The sequence below is a fragment of the Ursus maritimus genome, unplaced genomic scaffold (assembly GCF_017311325.1).
Source record: "Ursus maritimus isolate PB19 unplaced genomic scaffold, ASM1731132v1 scaffold_16, whole genome shotgun sequence".
NCBI lineage: Eukaryota > Metazoa > Chordata > Mammalia > Carnivora > Ursidae > Ursus > Ursus maritimus.
This window is the reverse complement of record NW_024424008.1, coordinates 28,703,160-28,723,385: the sequence shown is the minus strand read 5'-3', so window position 1 is coordinate 28,723,385 and position 20,226 is coordinate 28,703,160. Positions and strand designations below refer to the sequence as shown.

Below are 20,226 nucleotides of genomic sequence, written 5' to 3'. Positions count from 1 at the left end.
TCATTTTGCAATCACAGTGAGTTAATGTGTCTAGGCACTGAGCATTAACAGCTGCTAACACCCCAAAAAAGAGAATCAGCCACAAATGATGTGCCTCCTCTTATGTTCCCTATAGCCTTGCAAAGGTATCAAACCTGGATCTGAACAAACCTCTAAATTCATGTAAAAGAAATTCAAAGGACAGAAAAAAGCTGAACCATACCATAATGCAACAGCAAAACTCGGGACTATGGAAAACTCTACAGATAAAATGTCAAGAAAAGAAAGTGATGGACAATGGGAAGATTACAGATGAAGAGAGACTTAAAACACATATCAAACACAATATTAAAAAAAAAAAAACAAGGCTAAACTAGAGTCTAGGGATATACACTTCAGTAATGAAATATAAAGAAATGCAACAAGATGATTATTATAAAAGTTAGGATAGCAGTTACTTTTAGTAAGGTTCAGAGGTTGAACTTGATTGAAGCAGGGAGCCCAAGGAAGACTTAGTGCTGCCAAAGTTATAATTCTTGACATGGGTCATGACTGCAAAAGGATCTGTCATATTCATATTAAGTTATAAAAATGTTCTGAGAGTTCAGGTTACAAATATTTGTTGCAACAAGGATGTACATTTTTGCAAATTAAAAAGGGGGAATAGATGTGGGGGTTGGGTGAAGGTAATCAAAAGGTACAAACTTCCACTTAAAAGATAAGTTCTAGGGATAACATGTAAAACGTGATGACTATGGTTAACCAGACTATATTGTATGTTTGAAAGTTGCTAAGAAAACAGACTTTACAAGTTCTCATCACAAGGAAAAAGAAATTTGTAATTATATGAGATGATGGGTGTTAACTAAACTTATTGTAGTGACCATTTCATAATATATACACATATAAAATCATTATACTGTACACCTTAAACTTATGCAATGTTCTACATCAATTATATCTCAATAAAACCGGGAGGAAAGACATCAGGCTGATAAACTGAATCAACTTTACTGAAGAATATTGACTGTATGTAACAAAACTCTTAAAAAACACATATTTTAAATTTTGATACTGTCTTTGTGTATCTAGGATACTCTTTTAAGGAAATAAAGATGCCAATAAAAGATATTTATTTCAGTTAGATTTAAAATACTAAACACTTAAACACCCAATAGAAAAATGACTAAATGAATAATGACACAACTGTAATGAGTACTATTATTTTTCAAGAATATTGTATTAGAAGAAATAATTCCTATAGTATTAAGAGAAAAACAAAGAAACAAAATAACCAACATGTAAGTGCACCAAAAAAATAATGGAGAAAAATATAGCAAGATATTAGTAGATATGGGCGATTTTTATTTCCTTTCTTTATTTATACCTGCTGAGTTTTTCTATACTGTCTAGTACATATCTTGTAACCAGAAAAATGTAATAATAAGTAAAATATACCAGTCTTCAAAAAAAGAGGGGATTTGCATACTGAAATATGTATCAGAATGCTTTAAAAAATAAGATATGGAATATAACACTTTGCCTTACCACCTTTTCTACATTACATTTTTCTTTCCTTCTCCTCTCATGCTAGAAAACATACTACGTCTCGCTCTTGCTAATTCGGAGTAAAGTTTCAGAAGGGGAACAAATATTTACTGGAAAAATATATGCCAGTCCCTGTGTTGCAAGCTTCACATACACATTATCTCATTTCTCCCTTAAGGGGAAACATTTACAGTTTAATAGAGAATGCCTGGAACTCAAAATGCCTTCAAAACACTACATAGGATGGAAATACTTAGGCACAGGCACCGTAATTTAATTAAAAGGATGATCATCCCAGCATTGTTTATAAAAGCAAAAAACCCAGAAATAACCTAAATATCCAATAACAGTTGATATTATTAGTTATTGTACCATTAAAATAATGTCGTATATAGATGTTCATTGGCACTGAAAGATACAGGGTCAATGTTTTAAAAAGGAAGCTACAATTATCCCACTGCTTCAAATATACATGTGCATGCATATATTCATAGGTCTGGAAGAACAACCAAAGTTTAGTGGTGTTACAGGATTTAGAGTGTTTTAAAATATGTTCTTCTTTTCGCTTATCTGCATTAGCTGATTCTATAATACAGACATTGCTTCTGGGGGTTAAAAAGGTAACTTACTAAAGCTAAATTATATCTCTTCTCTCTCCCTCTCCTATGGTAGATTTTGTAACTGGACAAAAATTTCTATTTCCACAATGTAAATATTTGTTCTACAGCAGAAACCAGGCCTACTGCTCTAGCTATAATTGCAAGTCTTCAGTGTGAATAACTTGATTAGGTGGAGGCCAATGAGAAGAAGGCACCCCTGGTCACTGAGAATACTGCTTTCCAATTCCTATTTCCAATTTCCAATTCCTGAGTCATAAGCTCAGTTAGCTGTCAAGTCAGGAGAAGGGAGAAGAAAACTAATAATTGCTGAATACTTATTTATTATGTACATGAGCATAGGGTTATGCACTACTTTTTATTAGATGAGTTTTGCCCCCAAAACAACCCTGTTAGCTATTATTGTTCTCATTTTACAAATGAGCAAATGAAGGTCTAAAAAGATTAAATACCCCATCCCCACATGCCACTTCACTTTGGCTCCATCAAAGCCAGCTGGTGCATGTGAAGCCCACGTAGGGGACACCCACTGAGTGCACGACTCTGGTGGCCAAGGGGGATTGTGTTTCTGGGCTCTATGGGTCTGAAACATTTGGAGATGCATATCTTGGTAGACTACCAGCCTCGGAGCATTGTACAGTCAGTAGACTTAAATACATCTCAGTCTTCCTCTGAAAACGGCCTACCTACTAGATCTAGAGCTTCAGCCTCAGGGAAAGGCATCAGATTTGTAACACATCTAGAGGCTATGGAAATGCTCTCAGAAAATATAAGGTGAGGGATACTATCTATCTATGAGCTCTCACTATGCCCTGCTATAGCTCACCAGTAGCTCCACAAAAAAAAGCCCATATACTTGTCCAAAGCCTCAAATTTTGCAATTGTCACTAAGGGCACACCTCCAGATCACTTGGTCTGGAGGCCAGCAAGGTCTATAACTGCAGTCCCATATGACTGTATATATTTGCCTATCTTAAAAGATGCTGCCTGAGGGTCTAGCTTCCAATCAGCCTGAAACATGGAGATGACTAAGATCTCTCCCCCTGGAATACTCAAGGTCTTGGTACACCCTCAACAACTGGGACCTACCAAAAAAACACCAGGCTGCTTAGACAATCAAAAAGATTTGAAAAACAACCAAAAACTAGCCCAAGCTTAAATGATAAGACTCATCTCCCAAACAACGCCACTCCTGCAAGACTAGGAAACATAGCTGTTTTTTCACCTAATACACAGAAATACAGAGACTCAGGCAAAATGAGGAAAAAGAAAAATATGTTCCACATGAAAAAACAAACTAAAACACCAGAAAAAAAACCTTAACGAAATGGAGATAAATAATTTACCAGATAAAGAGTTCAAAGTAATGGTCATAAAAGTGTTCACCAAACTTGAAGAATGGATGAACACAGTAAGGTGTTCACCAAACTTGAAGAATGGATGAACACAATAAGAACTTCAACAAAAATATAGAAAATTTTAGAAAGAACCAAACAGAAGTCACATAACTGAAGAATACAATAATTAAACTGAAAAATGCAAGAGTGGTTCAACATCAGACCAGATAAAACAGAAGATAAAATCAGTGATCTGGAAGACAAGGAAGTGGAATTCATCCAAAAAGAGAAGGAAAAACAAAAAAGAACTTTTAAAATGTGAACATAACTTAAGGGACCTATCAGTCAACACAAACTAAAATGGTGTTTGCATTATAGGGGCACCAGGAGAAGAGCAACAGAAAGGGACAGAAAACTTATTTGAAGAAATAATGGCTGAAAACTTTCCTAGAGAAAGAAATAGACATTTCAGTCCAGGAAGTCCAGAGAGTTGCAAATAAGATAAACCCCAAAAGAGCCATACCAAGTCACATTATAATTAAAATGTCGAAAGTTAAGGATAAGGAGAGAATCTTAAAGATAGCAAGAGAAAAACAACTTGTTATAAACAAAGAAACCTCTATAAGACAATCAGCAGTATTTTTAGCAGAAACTGTGTAGGCCAGAAGAGAGTGGCATGATATATTCAAAGTACTGAAAGGAAACCCTTCCTACCAAGAATATTCTTTCTGACAATATTATAAAGAAGAGATTAAGAGCTTTCCAGACAAACAAAAGCTAAAAGAGTTTATCAGACTTACAAAAAATGTTAAAGGGACTTCTTTAAGCAGAAAAGAAAGGGTACTAATTAATAACAAAAAAATATGAAAGTAAAAATTTCACTTGTAAAGACAAATCTATAATAAACATAGTGCATTAATAATTTACAAAGTTAGCATGAAGGTTAAAAAAATAGTGAAAATAACTATAACCACAATAAACAATTAAAGGATACACAAAATAAAAAGTTGTAAATGTGACATCAAAAACATAAAATGTGTCGGGGGGAGTAAAAGTATAGTTTTAAAATGCATTCAAACTTAACCTGCTATCATCTTAACATAGACTGTTACGTATAAAGGTAGTAATATATGAGCCTCAGGGTAACCACAAAGCAAAAACATGGTACTGAACAACCAATGGGTCAACAAAGAAATCAAAGAAGAAATGTAAAATACCTTGCGACAAATGAAATGGAAATATAACACACCATAATCTATAGGATGCAGCAAAAACAATCTTAAGAGGCAAATTCCTAGCAATACAGGCCTAACTGAAGAAATAAGAAAATATTAAATAAGCAATCTAACTCTATACCTAAATAAAGTAAGCCCAAAATCAGAAGAGGAAACTAATAAAGATCAGAGTGGAAAAATGAAACAGACACTAAAAACATAATAGAAAAGATCAATGAAACTAAGCCAGATTAATAAAATCAATGAACCTTTAGTAGACACGCTAAGAAAAAAGAGGGAGGGCTCAAATAAATAAAATCAAAAGTAAAAGAGGTTAAGTCCCGACTGATACCAAAGAAATACAAAGGATCATAAGAGACTACTACTATGAACTATTATTACATAGCAATAAACCAGACAACCTAGAAAAAAAAAAAAAAAGGATAAATTCCTAGAAACAGACTCTTCCAAGCCTGAATCAGGAAGAAAACAGAAAATCTGGATAGATGGATTACTAGTAAAGAAAGTGTATCAGTAATCAAAAACTCCCCAACAAACAAAAGTCCAGTACTGGACAGCTTCACCAGTAAATTCTACCAAATATACAAAGAAGATTTAATTACCTATCCTTTTCAAACACTTACAAAACTGAAGAGGCAGGAACAATACCAAACCAATTTTATGAGACCAGCATTACCCTGACACCAAAAACGGATGACAAAAGAAAGAAAAGAAAAGAAAAGAAAAGAAAAGAAAAGATTAATTAATTAATTAATTAATTACAGGCTAGTATCCATAATGAACACAGATATAAAAATCCTCAACAGAATATTACCAAATCAACAATATTTTAAAAGATCATACACCACGATCAAGTAGGATTTATTCCAGGGATGTAAGGATGGTTCAACATCTACAGAACACTCAATGTAATATAACACATTGACAAAATTAAGAATAAAAATCATAATCATCTCAAAAGATGCAGAAAAAGCATTTGACAAAATTCAACATACATTCATGACAACGACTCAAAAAAGTAATAAAGGCCATGTATAACAAGCCCACAACTATCATACTTAATAGTGAAAAGTTGAAAGTTTTTCTTTTAGATTCAGAAACAAGACAAGGATATGCACTCTCACCACTTTTATGCAACACAGTATTGGAAGTCCTAGCCAGAGCAATTAATCAGAAAAAGAAATAAAAGCCATCGAAATTGGAAAGGAAGAAGTCAAATTGTCACTTTTTGTGGACATAATTTTATATAGAGAAAACCCTAAAGACTCTACCCAAAAAACTATTAGAACTAATAAATGAATTCAGTGAAGTTGTGGGGTACAAAATCAATATATAAAATCTATTACATGTTAATACATTAACAATGAACTATCAGAGAATTAAGAAAACAATCCCCTTTATAACTGCATTGAAAAAAATAAAATACTTAGAACTAAATTTAAGGTGAAAAACCTTTACACTGCAAACTATAAGACACTGATGAAAGAAACTGAAGAAGACACAAATAAATGGAAAGCTACTACAAGCTCATGGACTTGAAAAATTAATTTGAAAAATGTATTTCCCAAAGCAATCTACAGATTCAATGCCATCCCTATCAAAATTCCAATGGCATTTTTCACAGACATAGAACAATCCTAAAATTTGTATGGAACCACAAAATATCCATTACCCTGAGAAAGAAGAACAAAGCTGGAGGCATCATGCTGATTTTAAGCTATACTACAAAGCTATAATAATCAAAACAGTTTGGTATTGGCATGAAAACAGATATACAGAACAACAGAACAGAACACAAAGCCCAGAAATGAACCCCATGTATACATGGTCAGTTAATACACAACAAAGGAGGCAGGGATATGAAAGGGGAAAGGACAGTCTCTTTCAGTAACTTTGCTCAGAAAACTGGACAGCCACATGCAAAGAATGAAACTGAACTACTTTCTTACACCATACACAAAAATCCACTTGATAATAGATGAAAGACTTGACTCTAAGACCAGAAACCAAAAATTTCTTAGAAGAAAACTAAAGTGATAAGCTTCATGACATTGGTCTTAGTGATCTCTTTTTGGCTCCTACTCCAGAAGCAATGGCAACAAAAGCAAAAATAAACAAATGGAACTACATCAAATTAAAAAGTTTCTGCATAGCAAAGGGAGCTTCTCACTAGTGAATGAGAGAAGATATTTGCAAATCATATATCAGATAAGAGGTTAATATCCAAAATACATAATGAACCCATACAACTCAATAACAATAACAAAAAATAATCCAATTGAAAAATAGGCAGAGGATTTGAATAGACATTTCTCCAAAGAAGACAACAGATGGCCAACAGGCACATGAAAAGATGCTCAACATCACTAATCATCAGGAAATTCAAATTATAACCACAATGAGATACAACCGCATATCTGTCAAAATGGCTATTATCAAAAAAATAAACATGATGGAAAACACTATGAAGGTTCCTCAAAAACTTAAAACTAGAAACACTATGCAATCCAGCAATTCTACTTCTGGGTATTTACTGAAAGAAAACAACACCACTAATCCCAAAAGATCTGTGCATGCTATGTTCACTGCAGCATTGTTTATCATAGCCAAGATATGGAAAGAACCTATATGTCCATCAGTGGATGATAAAGAAGATTGTGTACATGTGTGTGTGTGTGTGTGTGTCTGTGTGTGTGTGTGTGTGTGTGTGTACACAAAATGGAATACTACTCAGCCATAAAAAGAAATTAAATCTTGCCATTTATGACAATATAAATGGACCTCAAGAGTATCATGCTAAGTGAAATAAGTCAGAGAAAGACAAATTTTGTATCATTTCACTTATATATGGAATCTAAAAAACAAAACAAATGAACAAACAAACAAGACTCATAGAAACAGAGAACAGATTGGTGGTTGAAGGGTTTGTCAGGGAACAAAATTGGTGGAGATAAGGAGGCACAAATTTCCAGTTATAAAATAAATGTCATGAGAATGTAACATACTACATGGGGACTACAATAATATAGTTATTGTGAATTTGAAAGCTGCTAAGAAGGTAAATCTTAAAAGTTTTCATTATAAGGACAGTATGTTATAAATCGGTATGGTGACAGATAGTAAACAGACTTGATGTGGTGATCATTTCATAATCTATACAAATACTGAAATATGTGGTAAACCTGTAACTAATACAATGTTGTACCTCAACTGTACTTCAACAAAAAGTGAACAAATATAAAATTAAAAGATCAACTAACTAAGGGCACCTGGGTGGCTCAGTCAGTTAAGGGTCCGACTCTTGGTTTTGGCTCAGGTCATGATCTCAGGGGCATGAGATCAAGCCCCATGTCAGGCTCCGCACTCAGTGGGGAGTCTGTTCGAGATTCTCTCTCTGTCCCTCACTCTTGCTCTCTAAAATCAATCAATCTTAAAAGAAAAAAAGACAGAAATTGAATAACTAACTCAAAGTCATACCATCAAGGAGGACAGCCGGTATTAGAATCTACGTCTTTGTCACTGGAGAGTCTGAAATCTTTCTACTACTCTTTGTGGCTCCCACCAAACCCAGCCAATTCATGAAACATAATTGTAATCTTAATTACTGAAACACAATCTCACCTTATTGGCAACAGCATTGACACTTGGCCGGGCATCAAATATAAAGATTTTATGAGATTGGGCATTGGAGTCCATGATAGCTTGAAGGTATTTTTCATCTTCTTTGCTTCGCTTTCCACTCACTCCTACCATTGGCTGGCTACACCGAGTGATAGTGGCTTGACTTTCAGGATGAATCCATGATAAAACCTTAATGGGGGAAAATAGTGACACACTCTTTATATATTTCTCTGTTTAGAATTCTTCTCAAAAACATTACTCTATAAATTTCTGCTTTCTGACTGGTTCCAAAGCCTAACCATGAAAGGCTAACTAAAGACTCCTATAAAAATCATCACTTTCTTTCAAGCTAACTCTGGCTTATGGAAAATTTGGTCTAATCCTTTAATCAGGTATTGATTTATGGAAGTCATGATTATTCAGAAGTGTTGTCTCTAGAATCAAAGTACATTAAAAGGGGGTTAAGTAAACCCCTTAAAGTTTTATTACTAAAGCAGCAAACTATCCAACTGTAAAGTCTTCAAAACCTATGAATTTTGTGCCTAAAATTATTTGAGCTGATCTTTCTAAAACATGGTAATTCATCATAAATTTGTAAAGTTTTCTTCTTTCTAGGATTTAAAGGAAAAGAGCATTTACCACCATGATTAAAGAATATATAATAAAACAAAGAAACAGTGAACAATAAAGAGCCAACTTTGTTTTCAAGTTAAGTATCACAATTCTGTGCAGTTCTCTCCTACCCATGTCAGACTCTACAGAAACTCTTTTAATTTAAATCTTGCCTCCAGTTTTAATTTTACTAAATAACTCATTCTCTAAAATCCCCATAAAAGACATGTTGCTGTAGCTATTTTTATCCTGCATCCATTCTCCCATTCATTAATCTCAGCATTGCATAGAGTACAAAAGCATTTGCAAAGTCTCATCAAAGCTTCACACTTACTGGGATACGGCCCCTTGATCTGAAGGATGCCACTCTCTTTAATTCTTCATCAGGAATATTTGCTGGCACAACCAAAAGGGCAGGATATGTATCACAGAGCTCATAGCGTTCATTTATCTTTGTTATTCTCCAGCTCTCATTCGGAATTCCCTACATGTGAAATAGAACATAAGACAAATTACCACCTAAAATATTAAAAGATACTGAAATAAAAGCCATCTTATTTAACCTCTCTTATCTCCACTATCTGTCTCTTAAGTTCCTGGAATAGTTACTGTCTACCTGTAGTGAGCAGGCTTTTAGGATGAGCTACTTTAATGTAGGGATCTGTGTTTATGTTGATGCTCATTTATATACTGAAAGATTTCTTAAATCATTAAACACTGATAGATTGCTGGGTCTGTGTTAAATATCTCCAATGGGAAGGAAGGACACAGTAAGACTGCAAATGTCCCCTGTCTTAAAAACAAAAACAAAAGTTTCATTCAGATTGACTGGATGATTGATTTTGCTGCCATTCATCTACATAAAGAAATTTCAGGGAGCGGGTACCCAGTATCCGCGAGAACACTATACATATATTTATCATTTATATACTTAAAGTTTTCCCTCCTACATTATAGCACTAATGGAATGTCGCTAATCTAACACATATTATAAAAGCAAGGGAGTAACAGATGGCAAAACCAAGAGGCAAGAAATACTTTTTAAAAGTTTTTAAAAACACATCAATTATTCAGCTCTCATTTGATCCTTCAATATTAGCTATAATTAGTCTACAACTTCACATACAGGGTTACCTAAATAAGATACTTAAAACTTTTCTCTTTCATTCTACAGAAAATAAAGCTATTAAATTAACTGGAATTAAGAAAATATACATATTTAAAATTTTATGGCCCCCAACAATTCATATAATCAGAAAAAGAAAGAATTGAAAGAAATCAAATTATAGTTTTAAAAAAAAAACCCTTTATTGAGTACCTATTATGCGCCAGTACATGTCAGCAGCCTCTCTGCACACACACATGCACATATTGTATCTGGGTTTTGTTAACTACATTTGACAGATGAAGAAGCAAAGGAGGTAATCAAGAACTCCATGTACATTCTACAACTATCCTCTTTATTTAAAAGTACATTGTTCCTAAAAAAAGAAAAATCAGTATCCTGGTTCACAGAATTGTTATAAAAATCTGAAATCAAAGGGAAGAATGTACTCTCCTTTATTTTCCTTTTTTTTATAATAATTTTTTATTATGTTAGTCACCATACAGTATATCCTTAGTTTTTGATGTAATGTTCCATGATTCATTATTTGCGTATAACACCCAGTACAGCATACAATATGTGCCCACCTTAATACCCATCACCGGCCTATACCAGTCCCGCACTCCCCTCCCCTCTGAAGCCCTCAGTTTGTTTCCCAGAGTCCATAGTCTCTCATGGTTCACTGCCCCTTCTGTTTACCCCCCCTTCATTCTTCCCTTCCTTCTCCCTTCCTTCTCCTACCGATCTTCCTACAATTTCTTATGTTCCATAAATGAGTGAAACTGTATTATAATTGTCTTTCTCTGCTTGACTTATTTCACTTAGCATAATCTCCTCCAATCCCGTCCATGTTGCTGCAAATGTTGTGTAATCGTTCTTTCTGATGGCTGAGTAATATTCCATTGTATATATGGACCACATCTTCTTAATCCAGTCATGTGTTGAAGGGTATCTCGGCTCCTTCCACAATTTAGCTATTGCGGACAATGCTGCTATGAACATTGGGGTGCATATGGCCCTTCTCTTCACTACGTCTGTATCTTTGGGGTAAACGCCCAGTAGTGCAATGGCTGGGTCATAGGGTAGCTCTATTTTTAACTTTTGAAGGGACCTCCACACTATTTTGCAAAGTGGCTGTACCAACTTGCATTCCCACCAACAGTGTAAGAGGGATCCCCTTTCATCACATCCTCTTCAACATTTGTTGTTTCCTGACTTGTTAATTTTTGACATTCTAGCTGGTGTAAGGTGGTATCTCAAAAGTGGTTTTGATTTGAATTTCCCTGATAGCTAATGATTTTGAACATTTTTTCATGTGTCTGTTAGCCATTTGTATGCCTTCATTGGAAAAGTGTCTGTTCATATCTTCTGCCCATTTTTTGATTTGATTATTTGTGTCTTGTGTATTGAGTTTGAGAAGTTCTTTGTAGATCTTGGATACCAGTCTTTTATCTGTAGTGTCATTTGCAAAATCTTCTCCCATCCTGTGGCCTGCCTCATAGTTTCTTTGACTGTTTCCTTGGCTGTGCAAAAGCTTTTTATCTTGATGAAGGCCCACAAGTTCATTTTTTCTTTTGTTTCTCTTACCTTTGGAGATGTGTCATGAAAAAAGGTGCTGTGGCAGGTGTCAAAGAGGTTGCAGCCTATGTTCTCCTCTATGATTTTGATGCATTCCTGTCTCACATCGAAGTCTTTCATCCATTTGGAGTTTATCTTTGTGTGAGAAAGTGGTCTTTCATCCATTTGGAGTTTATCTTTGTGTGAGAGAGTGGTCAAGTTTCATTCTTTCGCATTTACCTGTCCAATTTTCCCAGCACCATTTATTGGAGACTGTCTTTTTTCCACTGGATGTTTTTTCCTGCTTTGTCAAAGATTAGTTGCCCAAAGAGCCACGGGTGCATTTCTGGGTTCCCTATTCTGTTCCATTGGTCTATGTGTCTGTTTTTGTGCCAGTACCATGCTGTCTCTGTGATCACAGCCTTGTAGTACAGCTCGAAATCTGGCATTGTGATGCCCCCAGCTTTGTTTTTCCTTTTCAACAGTTCCTTGGCGATTCGGGGCCTTTTCTGGTTCCATACAAATTTAAGGACTATTTGTTCCAGTTCTTTGAAAAATGTCATTGGTATTTTGATTGGGATGGCATTGAAAGTGTAGATTGCTCTGGGTAGCATGGACATTTTAACTATGTTAATTCTTCCGATCCATGAGCATGGAATATTTTTCCATCTTTTTGTGTCTTCTTCAATGTCTTTCAAGAGTGATCTGTAGTTTCTAGAATATAGATCCTTTACCTCTCTGGTTAAGTTAATTCCAAGGTAATGTATGGTTTTTGGTGCTATTGTAAATGGAATGGATTCCCTAATTTCTCTTTCTTCAGTCTCATTGTTCATGCATAGAAATGCAACTAATTTCTGAGCATTGACTTTGTATCTCGCCACATTACTGAATTGCTCTATAAGTTCTAGTAATTTGGGGGTAGAGTCTTTCGGGTTTTCCATATAGAGTATCATGTCATCTGCGAAGAGAGACAGTTTGACTTCTTCTTTGCCGATTGGAATACCTTTTATCCCTTTTTGTTGTCTGATTGCTGTTGCAAGGACTTCTAGTACTATGTTGAATAATAATGGCGAGATCGGGCATCCTTGTCGTGTTCCTGATCTTAAGGGAAAGGCTTCCAGCTTTTCCCCATTGAGAATGATATCCGCTATAGGCTTTTCATAGATGGTTTTTAATGAAATTGAGGAATGTACGCTCTATCCCTACACTCTGAAGGGTTTTAATCAGGAAAGGATGCTGTATTTTGTCAAATGCTTTTTCTGCATCAGTTGAGAGGATTGTATGGTTCTTGACTCTTGTTGATATGATCTATCACACTGATTGATTTGCGAATGTTGAACCACCCTTGCATCCCAGGGATGAATCCCACTTGATCATGATGGATAATCCTTTTAATGTACTGGTGGATCCTATTAGCTAGGATCTTGTTGAGAATTTTGGCATTCCTATTCCTCAGGGATATTGTTCTGTAATTCTCCTTTTTGATGGGGTCTTTGCCTGGTTTGGGGATCAAGGTAATACTGGCCCCATAAAATGAATTTGGTAGTTTTCCTTCTGTTTCTATTTTTTGAAACAGCTTCAGGAGAATAGGTATTATTTCTTCTTTGAATGTTTGGTAGAATTCCCTGGGGAATCCGTCAGGCCCTGGGGAGGTTTTCTGATCACTGCTTCAATCTCTTCCTAATTAATCGGTCTGTTTAAATAATCAATTTCTTCCTGTTTCAGTCTTGGTAGTTTATAGATTTCCAGGAAGTCATCCATTTCTTCCAGGTTGTTTAATTTATTGGCATAAAGCTGCTGATAAAAGTTTCTAATGATCCTTCCTATTTCATTGGTGTTGTTCATGATCTCTCCCCTTTCATTCATAATTTTATTAATTTGGGTCCTTTCTCTGTTCTTTTGAATATGTCTGGCCAGTGGCTTATCTATCTTATTTATTCTTTCAAAGAACCAGTTTCTAGTTCTGTTGATCTGCTCCACTGTGCTCCTGGTTTCTAATTCATTGATCACCTGCCTTCTCCTGGGTGGGTTAGGCCTGTTCTTCTGTTCCAGCTCCAGCTTCTTGAGGTGAGAATATAAAAACTGCATTTTAGGTTTTTCTATTCTTTTGAGTGAGGCCTGGATGGCTATGCATTTTCCCCTTTGGACTGCCTTTGCAGTGCCCCATAGGTTTTGGACCGATGCGTTTTCATTTTTGTTGGTCTCCAGAAATTGTTTAAACTCTTTCTTAATTACCTGGTTTGCCCAATCATTCTTGAGCACGATGGTTCTTAGTTTCCAAGTGTTTGAGTTTCTTCCAAATTTTTCCTTGTGATTGAGTTCCAGTTTCAAAGCATTGTGGTCTGACAATACGCAGGGAATAATCTCAGTCTTTTGGTATCGGTTGAGACCTGTTTTGTGACCCAGTATATGGTCTATTCTGGAGAAAGTTCCATGCGCATTCGAAAAGAATGAATATTCTGTTTTTCTGGGGTGTAGTGCTCTGTATATATCTATGAGGTCCATCTGGTCCAGTATGTCATTCAAAGCTCTTGTTTCTTTGTTGATTTTCTGCTTAGGTGATCTGTCTATTGCTGAGAGCAGAGTATTGAGGTCCCCCACTATTAACGTATTATTACCTATATGTCTCTTTATTCTGGTTAAGATTTGGCTTGTGTATCTTGCTCCTCCCCTGTTGGGGGCATAGATATTTATAATTGTCATATCCACTTGTTGGATACATCCTTTAACAATAATATAGTGTTCTTCTGTATCTCTAACTACAATCTTTAGTTTAAAATCTAATCTGTCTGATATGAGAATTGCTACCCCAGCTTTCTTTTGAGGTCCATTGGCACGAAAAATGGTTTTCCATCCCTTTTCCTTCAGTCTGGATGTATCTTTAGGTTCAAAATGAGTTTCTTGTAGAAAGCAAATGGATGGGTCATGTCTTTTTATCCAATCTGCAACCCTGTGGCATTTTATGGGAGCTCCCCCCACTTCCGTTTATCTTCCCATATCTGAGCACGGATTCACGGCTCCCCGCTTCGTACCTCAATACTCAGCGCTGGAGATGTTCGTTTGTAAAGATCCAGGTGTATCTTCCTATGTCTCAGGCTGATTTTGTGGGTGTTCAGGATGGTCTGGTAGATATCCAGCTCGATTCAGGGGACCAGCTGAAAAAAAGGGTCCTCTGCTCCTCTGCCATCTTTTTCCCTCCCTCCTGTATTCTCCTTTAAAGAGGTATTTCTCAAGTGACTGCCAAACACCCAAGAGGATATTAACATTAAGAAAAGAGAGAAAATTCCCTCCCCGTAATCATATGGTAAATATCATCAATAGAGTTTCCATGAATTCTGAGCCATGGTATGTTTCTTTACCGGTGCCTTACACTCTATTTATATCTTATTTAATTAGCCTTGTTCCAACCTACTTCTTATGATATACATCACCCTCTCCTTGCTTTCCACAACTTTTTTGTATACTAAACAATTCAGGTAAGATCCTTATTTATAAAGGAAAGAATTAAAGGCTTAAAAATACACTTCCATGCTATAACAAAAAAGGACAGTGAACTGGCAAGTTTATAGAGGTGATATTCAAGCAAAAACCTTAGATGCCATGTTTAACGCATCCCTTCCCTTACCCCCTTACATCCAATCAGCGACTAATTTCTATGATTTTTTTCTTCTAAAAATACCAAAAGAAAACTCTGTTCACTATTTTCAATCCTCATTGCAAGTTCCCTAATTCAGGCCACTATCGCTCCTCTCCTGTCCCTCTGCAATCTATTCTCCATGCTGCCTCTACAATAACCATCTAAGAAGCAAGTTATGCCATTTCTCTGTCTAAAAACTAACAGTGGTTACCTATTCCTTTTCACATGAAGCATAACTCCTTTATGGAGAGGAGTGATGTCACCAAGATGGCAACATAGGTGTTCCTGACTTCACTCCCCCACACAAGAACAACTATCAACCATTCAAGAACAAGACAGCACTGAGAGAATTCTCGAAAACGGGACTGAAGCATTTCCTGCACTTCAGAGACTCGGAAAGACTGCATTAGAAGGAAGGGTAAGACAAGTGGCTACATGTTGACTGCACTGTCCCTCCCTTCCAGGCCAGCCCAGCACCACAAAGAGAGGTGTCCCCTGAGCCAGAGGAGAAAGCCAGCACCTCGCCAGCATTGTGGGTCACCTTGTGGGAGCCCCTACTCTGATACTGCACCATAGGAACCACAGGGGATTCTGTGGGGCTCAACCACTGGGAATCTGACTGTGATGGAGAAGTGGGGAAGGGCTTACAGCAACCAGCACATGGATCTTGACAAACTGAGTTCATACCTCCTGGGGCCAAGGAGTAATCCATATGGATGGTTTTGCTCAGCTACATAGTGGAGTCAGGGACGTACATAATGACCAGGGAACACAGCAGGGTGCAGAAGTCTCTAATTTGGACCCTCAAACGAGAAGTTTTGCCAGCCCTAGAATTCAGTTTGTCCATCCCCAGGCCAGAAGCTAAATCATAGCCCCACACACCACAAAGTGTCTTCCCACCCCATCTGACCAAATGACTAGCAAAAACAGGAAGCAGTGTGGACAGGGAGACAGGAGAGCAGAGCTGACTGCTGCCAGAGCAATGCCAAGACTGGGAATGCAGCATTCCCAAGCAGTGGAATTAATTCTTAGCTGGGGCTGAGGGTAGCTCTTGGCCCTTCCCAACACTGAGCTTGTTGGGAAATTGAGAGTAACTAGAAAGGTCCCTTCCCCTCCCACCAAGGCAAGGAGGCTAAAACACAGACTGACCAGTTAGCCCCACCTGACCAGAAAGGGCTGGCAACAACTCATGGTAGCAGTGTAGTCCAACGGTACTCAAGCCAAGAAGTGGCAGATAGCCAAGATTTTGCAGAACAAAGCTAGTGGCCCTGTTTGCTAAGGGAACTTGGGATCTAGATCAGCTTGAGTTAACACAACAAAGAGTTTTACCGGCTTTAGAGCTGTTTCTCCTGCCGCACCCAGGAAGGGAATCCAACTCACTGCCCTGCTCATTGCTGAATATAGCTCTCAGTCTGTCTGGCCAGGGAACCTAACTAGAGAACACAAGAAGCTCCACAGCCTATCCAACAGCCCTATGTACAGTGACACTTGAACAGAGCACACAGCCCATGACTTCTCCAGTGTGCAGAGTAAAACCAGTGGCCTTGCTTGACCAGGGAATTCGCAGAACGGTAAGGCCTGATTTGGGTCCCCAAACAATGAGCCCTGGGTCCCATCATGCTGTCTTGCCAGGTCAGGAAAGCTAATTAATAGCCCCAACTACAACTGAATACAGTATCCAGTCCCAGCAATCTAGTACACCTGACCGGAGAATCCAGGTAACTGTAGAGCCCATGCTACAGCCTCACTTGGGTAGGGAACCAAGCCAGCAACCCCATCCAACTGCTCTGAAGCAGCAGCAAATCCTTCCCAATCTCTGTCCCCAGAGTTCAAACAGTTGCCTCACCCCAAAACAGACCATAACAGTAGGTCCCGCTTGCCCAAGGACAGTACCAGCAGACATTCCCAGACACCCAAACTGAACTGATTAGTGAAGAATGGTCTCTGCCAAAGAAAACCTATAAATTCTGGAAGAAAAGCCCAATCACTCAAATGTGCAGATACCAATGTAAAGAATTAAGAATCATGAAAAATCAGGTAAATTTGATATCACCAAAGGAAACTAACAAAGCTCCAATAATTGACCCTAAAGAAATGGAAAGATATGAACTGTCAGAAAAGGAATTCAGAATTATCCTCTTAATGAAATTTAATGAGCTGTAAGAACACACAGACAAACAAAATTAGGAAAACAGTGATGAGCAAAACAAGAAGTTTCACAAGAAAAGAGCAGGCATAAAAAACAAAACAAATGAACAAAAATCCAGAAATCCTAGAGTGGAAAAATACAATAACTGAGCTGAAGAATTCAACAGTTTCAAAAGCAGACTCAACCATCCAAAAGAATCAGGGACCTGGAGGATAAGATATTAGAAATTAACCAGTCAGAGATGTCTGGGTGGCTCAGTCAGTTAAGCATCTGCCTTCAGCTGAGGTCATGATCCCAGGGTCCTGGGATTGAGTTCCGCATATGGGGATCCTTGCTCAGCAGGGAGCCTGCTTCCCCCTCTGCCAGCAGCTCCCCCTGCTTGTGCTCTCTTGCTCTCTCTCTCTCTGACAAATAAATAAATAAAATCTTAAAAAAAAAAAATTAACCAGTCAGAAAAACAAAAAGAAAAAAAGAATGAAAAACAGTGAGGAAGAAAGCCTACAGGAATTATGTGACACAACGTAAAGAAACAATAGTCACATTATGGGAATCCCAGAAGAAAAGAAAAAGGGATAGAAAGTATATTTAAGACAATAGTGACTGAAAATGTCCTGAATCTGGCAAAAGAAATGGACATCCAGATCCATGAGGCTCAAAGTACCCTAAATATGTTGAACCTGAACAGGGATACACTGAGACACATTATAATTAAAACCTCAGAACTCAGGGCACCTGGGTGGCTCAGTCAGTTAATCCTCTACCTTCAGCTCAGGTCATGATCCCAGAGTCCTGGGATCAAGCCCCACATCAGGCTCCTTGCTCAGTGGGGAGCCTGCTTCTCCCTCTCCCTCTGCCTCCTTCTCCCTCTTCCTGCCACTCCCCCTGCATGTACACGCATGTGCTCTCTCTGTCAAATAAATAAGTTTAAAAATCTAAAAAACAAAAACAAATAAAAAACCATCAGAAGTCAAAGGCAAACAATTTTAAAAGCAATGAGAGAAGAGTGAGCTTCCATTCAACGGCACCCCCGTAGGAATAGTGGAAGATTTCTCAACAGAAACGTTTTAGGCCAGGAGAGAATAGGATGACATACTCAAAATATTCAAAGAAAATAACTCAGCCAAGAATTCTATAGCCAGTAAAACTGTCCTTCAGAATTGAGGGAAGGGTAGACTTTTCACAAACAAAAGTTGAGGGAGTTCATTATTACCAGATCTGCCTTATAAGAAATGGTAAATACTGAGTACAAGTGAAAGAATGCTAATTAGCATCATAAAACATAGAAAGGTAGTATAAACCTCATTGGGTAATGGTAGATATGCAGTCATAGTTATATTCTGCAATATGGTAACAGTGGCATGTAATTCACTTACAACTCTAGTCGGAAAGTTAAAAAAAGAACATAGTAAAAGTAACCATAACTACAATAATCTGTTATTAGTTACACAATACAAAAAACATGTAATTTATAACAGTAATAACCTAAAATATAAGGGGGAAGAGCAGTAAAAATATAAAGTTTGTTAAGTTCTACTGACATTAACTTGTTATCAGCTTAAAATGGCGTGTTAAAAGTGTAAGATATTTTATGTAACCTTATGGTAACCACAGGGAAAATTCTGTAGTAATCACAAAAAACGTGATAAAGAAGTCAAAGTGTATTGATACCAAAAGACATCAAACCACAAGAAAGAAAGAAAGAAAGAAAGAAAGAAAGAAAGAAAGAAAGAAAGAGACTGCAAGATAAGAAACAAGGAGCAATTAATCTACAAAACAACCAGGAACCAATTAACAAAGTGGCAACAGTAAGTCCTTACCGTATTAATAATTACTTTAAACAGAAACCAATTAAATTCTCCAATTAAAAGATGCAGTATGACTAAATGGATAAAAAAAATAAGATCCAACAATATGCTGCCTGTAAGAGACGCACTTTAGCCTCAAAGACTCACATAGACTGGGAATGAAAAGATGGAAAAAGACATTGCAAGCAAACGATAAACAAAAAAAGAGGGGTAGCCACACTTAGGCAAAAGAGACTTTTAACAATAGTATAGAGAGAAAAAGTCATGATATAATGAGAAAAAGGACAATATATAAGATAAAACAACTGTAAATATTTCTGTGCTCAACTTTGGAGCTCCTAGATGTACAAAGCAAAAACTAACAGAGCAAAAGGAAAAATAAACAGTAATACAGTAATAGTAATAATACAGTAATAATAACTGACATACACCATTGTCAACAATGGATAGATCATCCAGACAGAAAATCAATAAGAAATCAGAGGATTTGAACAACACTATGGTAAAAATAGACCTAACAGGTACATACAGAATACTCTATCCAACAGCAGCAGAATACACATTCTTCTGAAGTGCACATGTTACACTTTCTACTATAGACCACATGTTAGGTCACAAAACATGTCTTAGCAAATTCAAGAAGACTAAAATCATACTAGGTATCTTCTCTGTCTATAATGGCCTAAAACTAGAAATCACTAACAGGAGGAAAACTGAAAAATTCACAAACATAAAGAAATTAAACAACATTCTCCTGAACAACCAACAACCATTTGGTCAGGGAACAAATTAAAGGGGAAATAAAGTCTGTACAAACAAAAGTGGAAACACAACATACCAGAAGTTGTAGGACGTAGCATAAGCCTTCTAAAAGGGGAGTTCATAGCAATAAATGCATACATTAAGAAGCAAGAAAAATCTAGGGCGCCTGGGGGGCGCAGTCGGTTAGGCATCCAACTCTTGGTTTTGGCTCAGGTTGTGATCTCAGGGTTGTTAATTTGAGCCCTGCGATGGGCTCCACGCT

The 20,226-nt window shown here is 37.0% G+C and overlaps 1 protein-coding gene across 2 annotated transcripts in view; it reads right to left on the bottom strand.

Annotated features, from left to right (window-relative positions):
- Positions 1–20,226, bottom strand: part of MTMR2 (myotubularin related protein 2) — a 118,824-nt gene that overhangs the window by 19,890 nt on the left and 78,708 nt on the right. For both annotated transcript variants that reach the window (XM_040630977.1, XM_040630978.1), the window contains 2 exons: positions 9,284–9,433; positions 8,338–8,526 (listed from right to left, as the gene is read on the bottom strand). In XM_040630977.1, the coding sequence (XP_040486911.1) occupies positions 8,338–8,526; positions 9,284–9,433 (339 nt within the window). The remainder of the gene's footprint in view (positions 1–8,337; positions 8,527–9,283; positions 9,434–20,226) is intronic.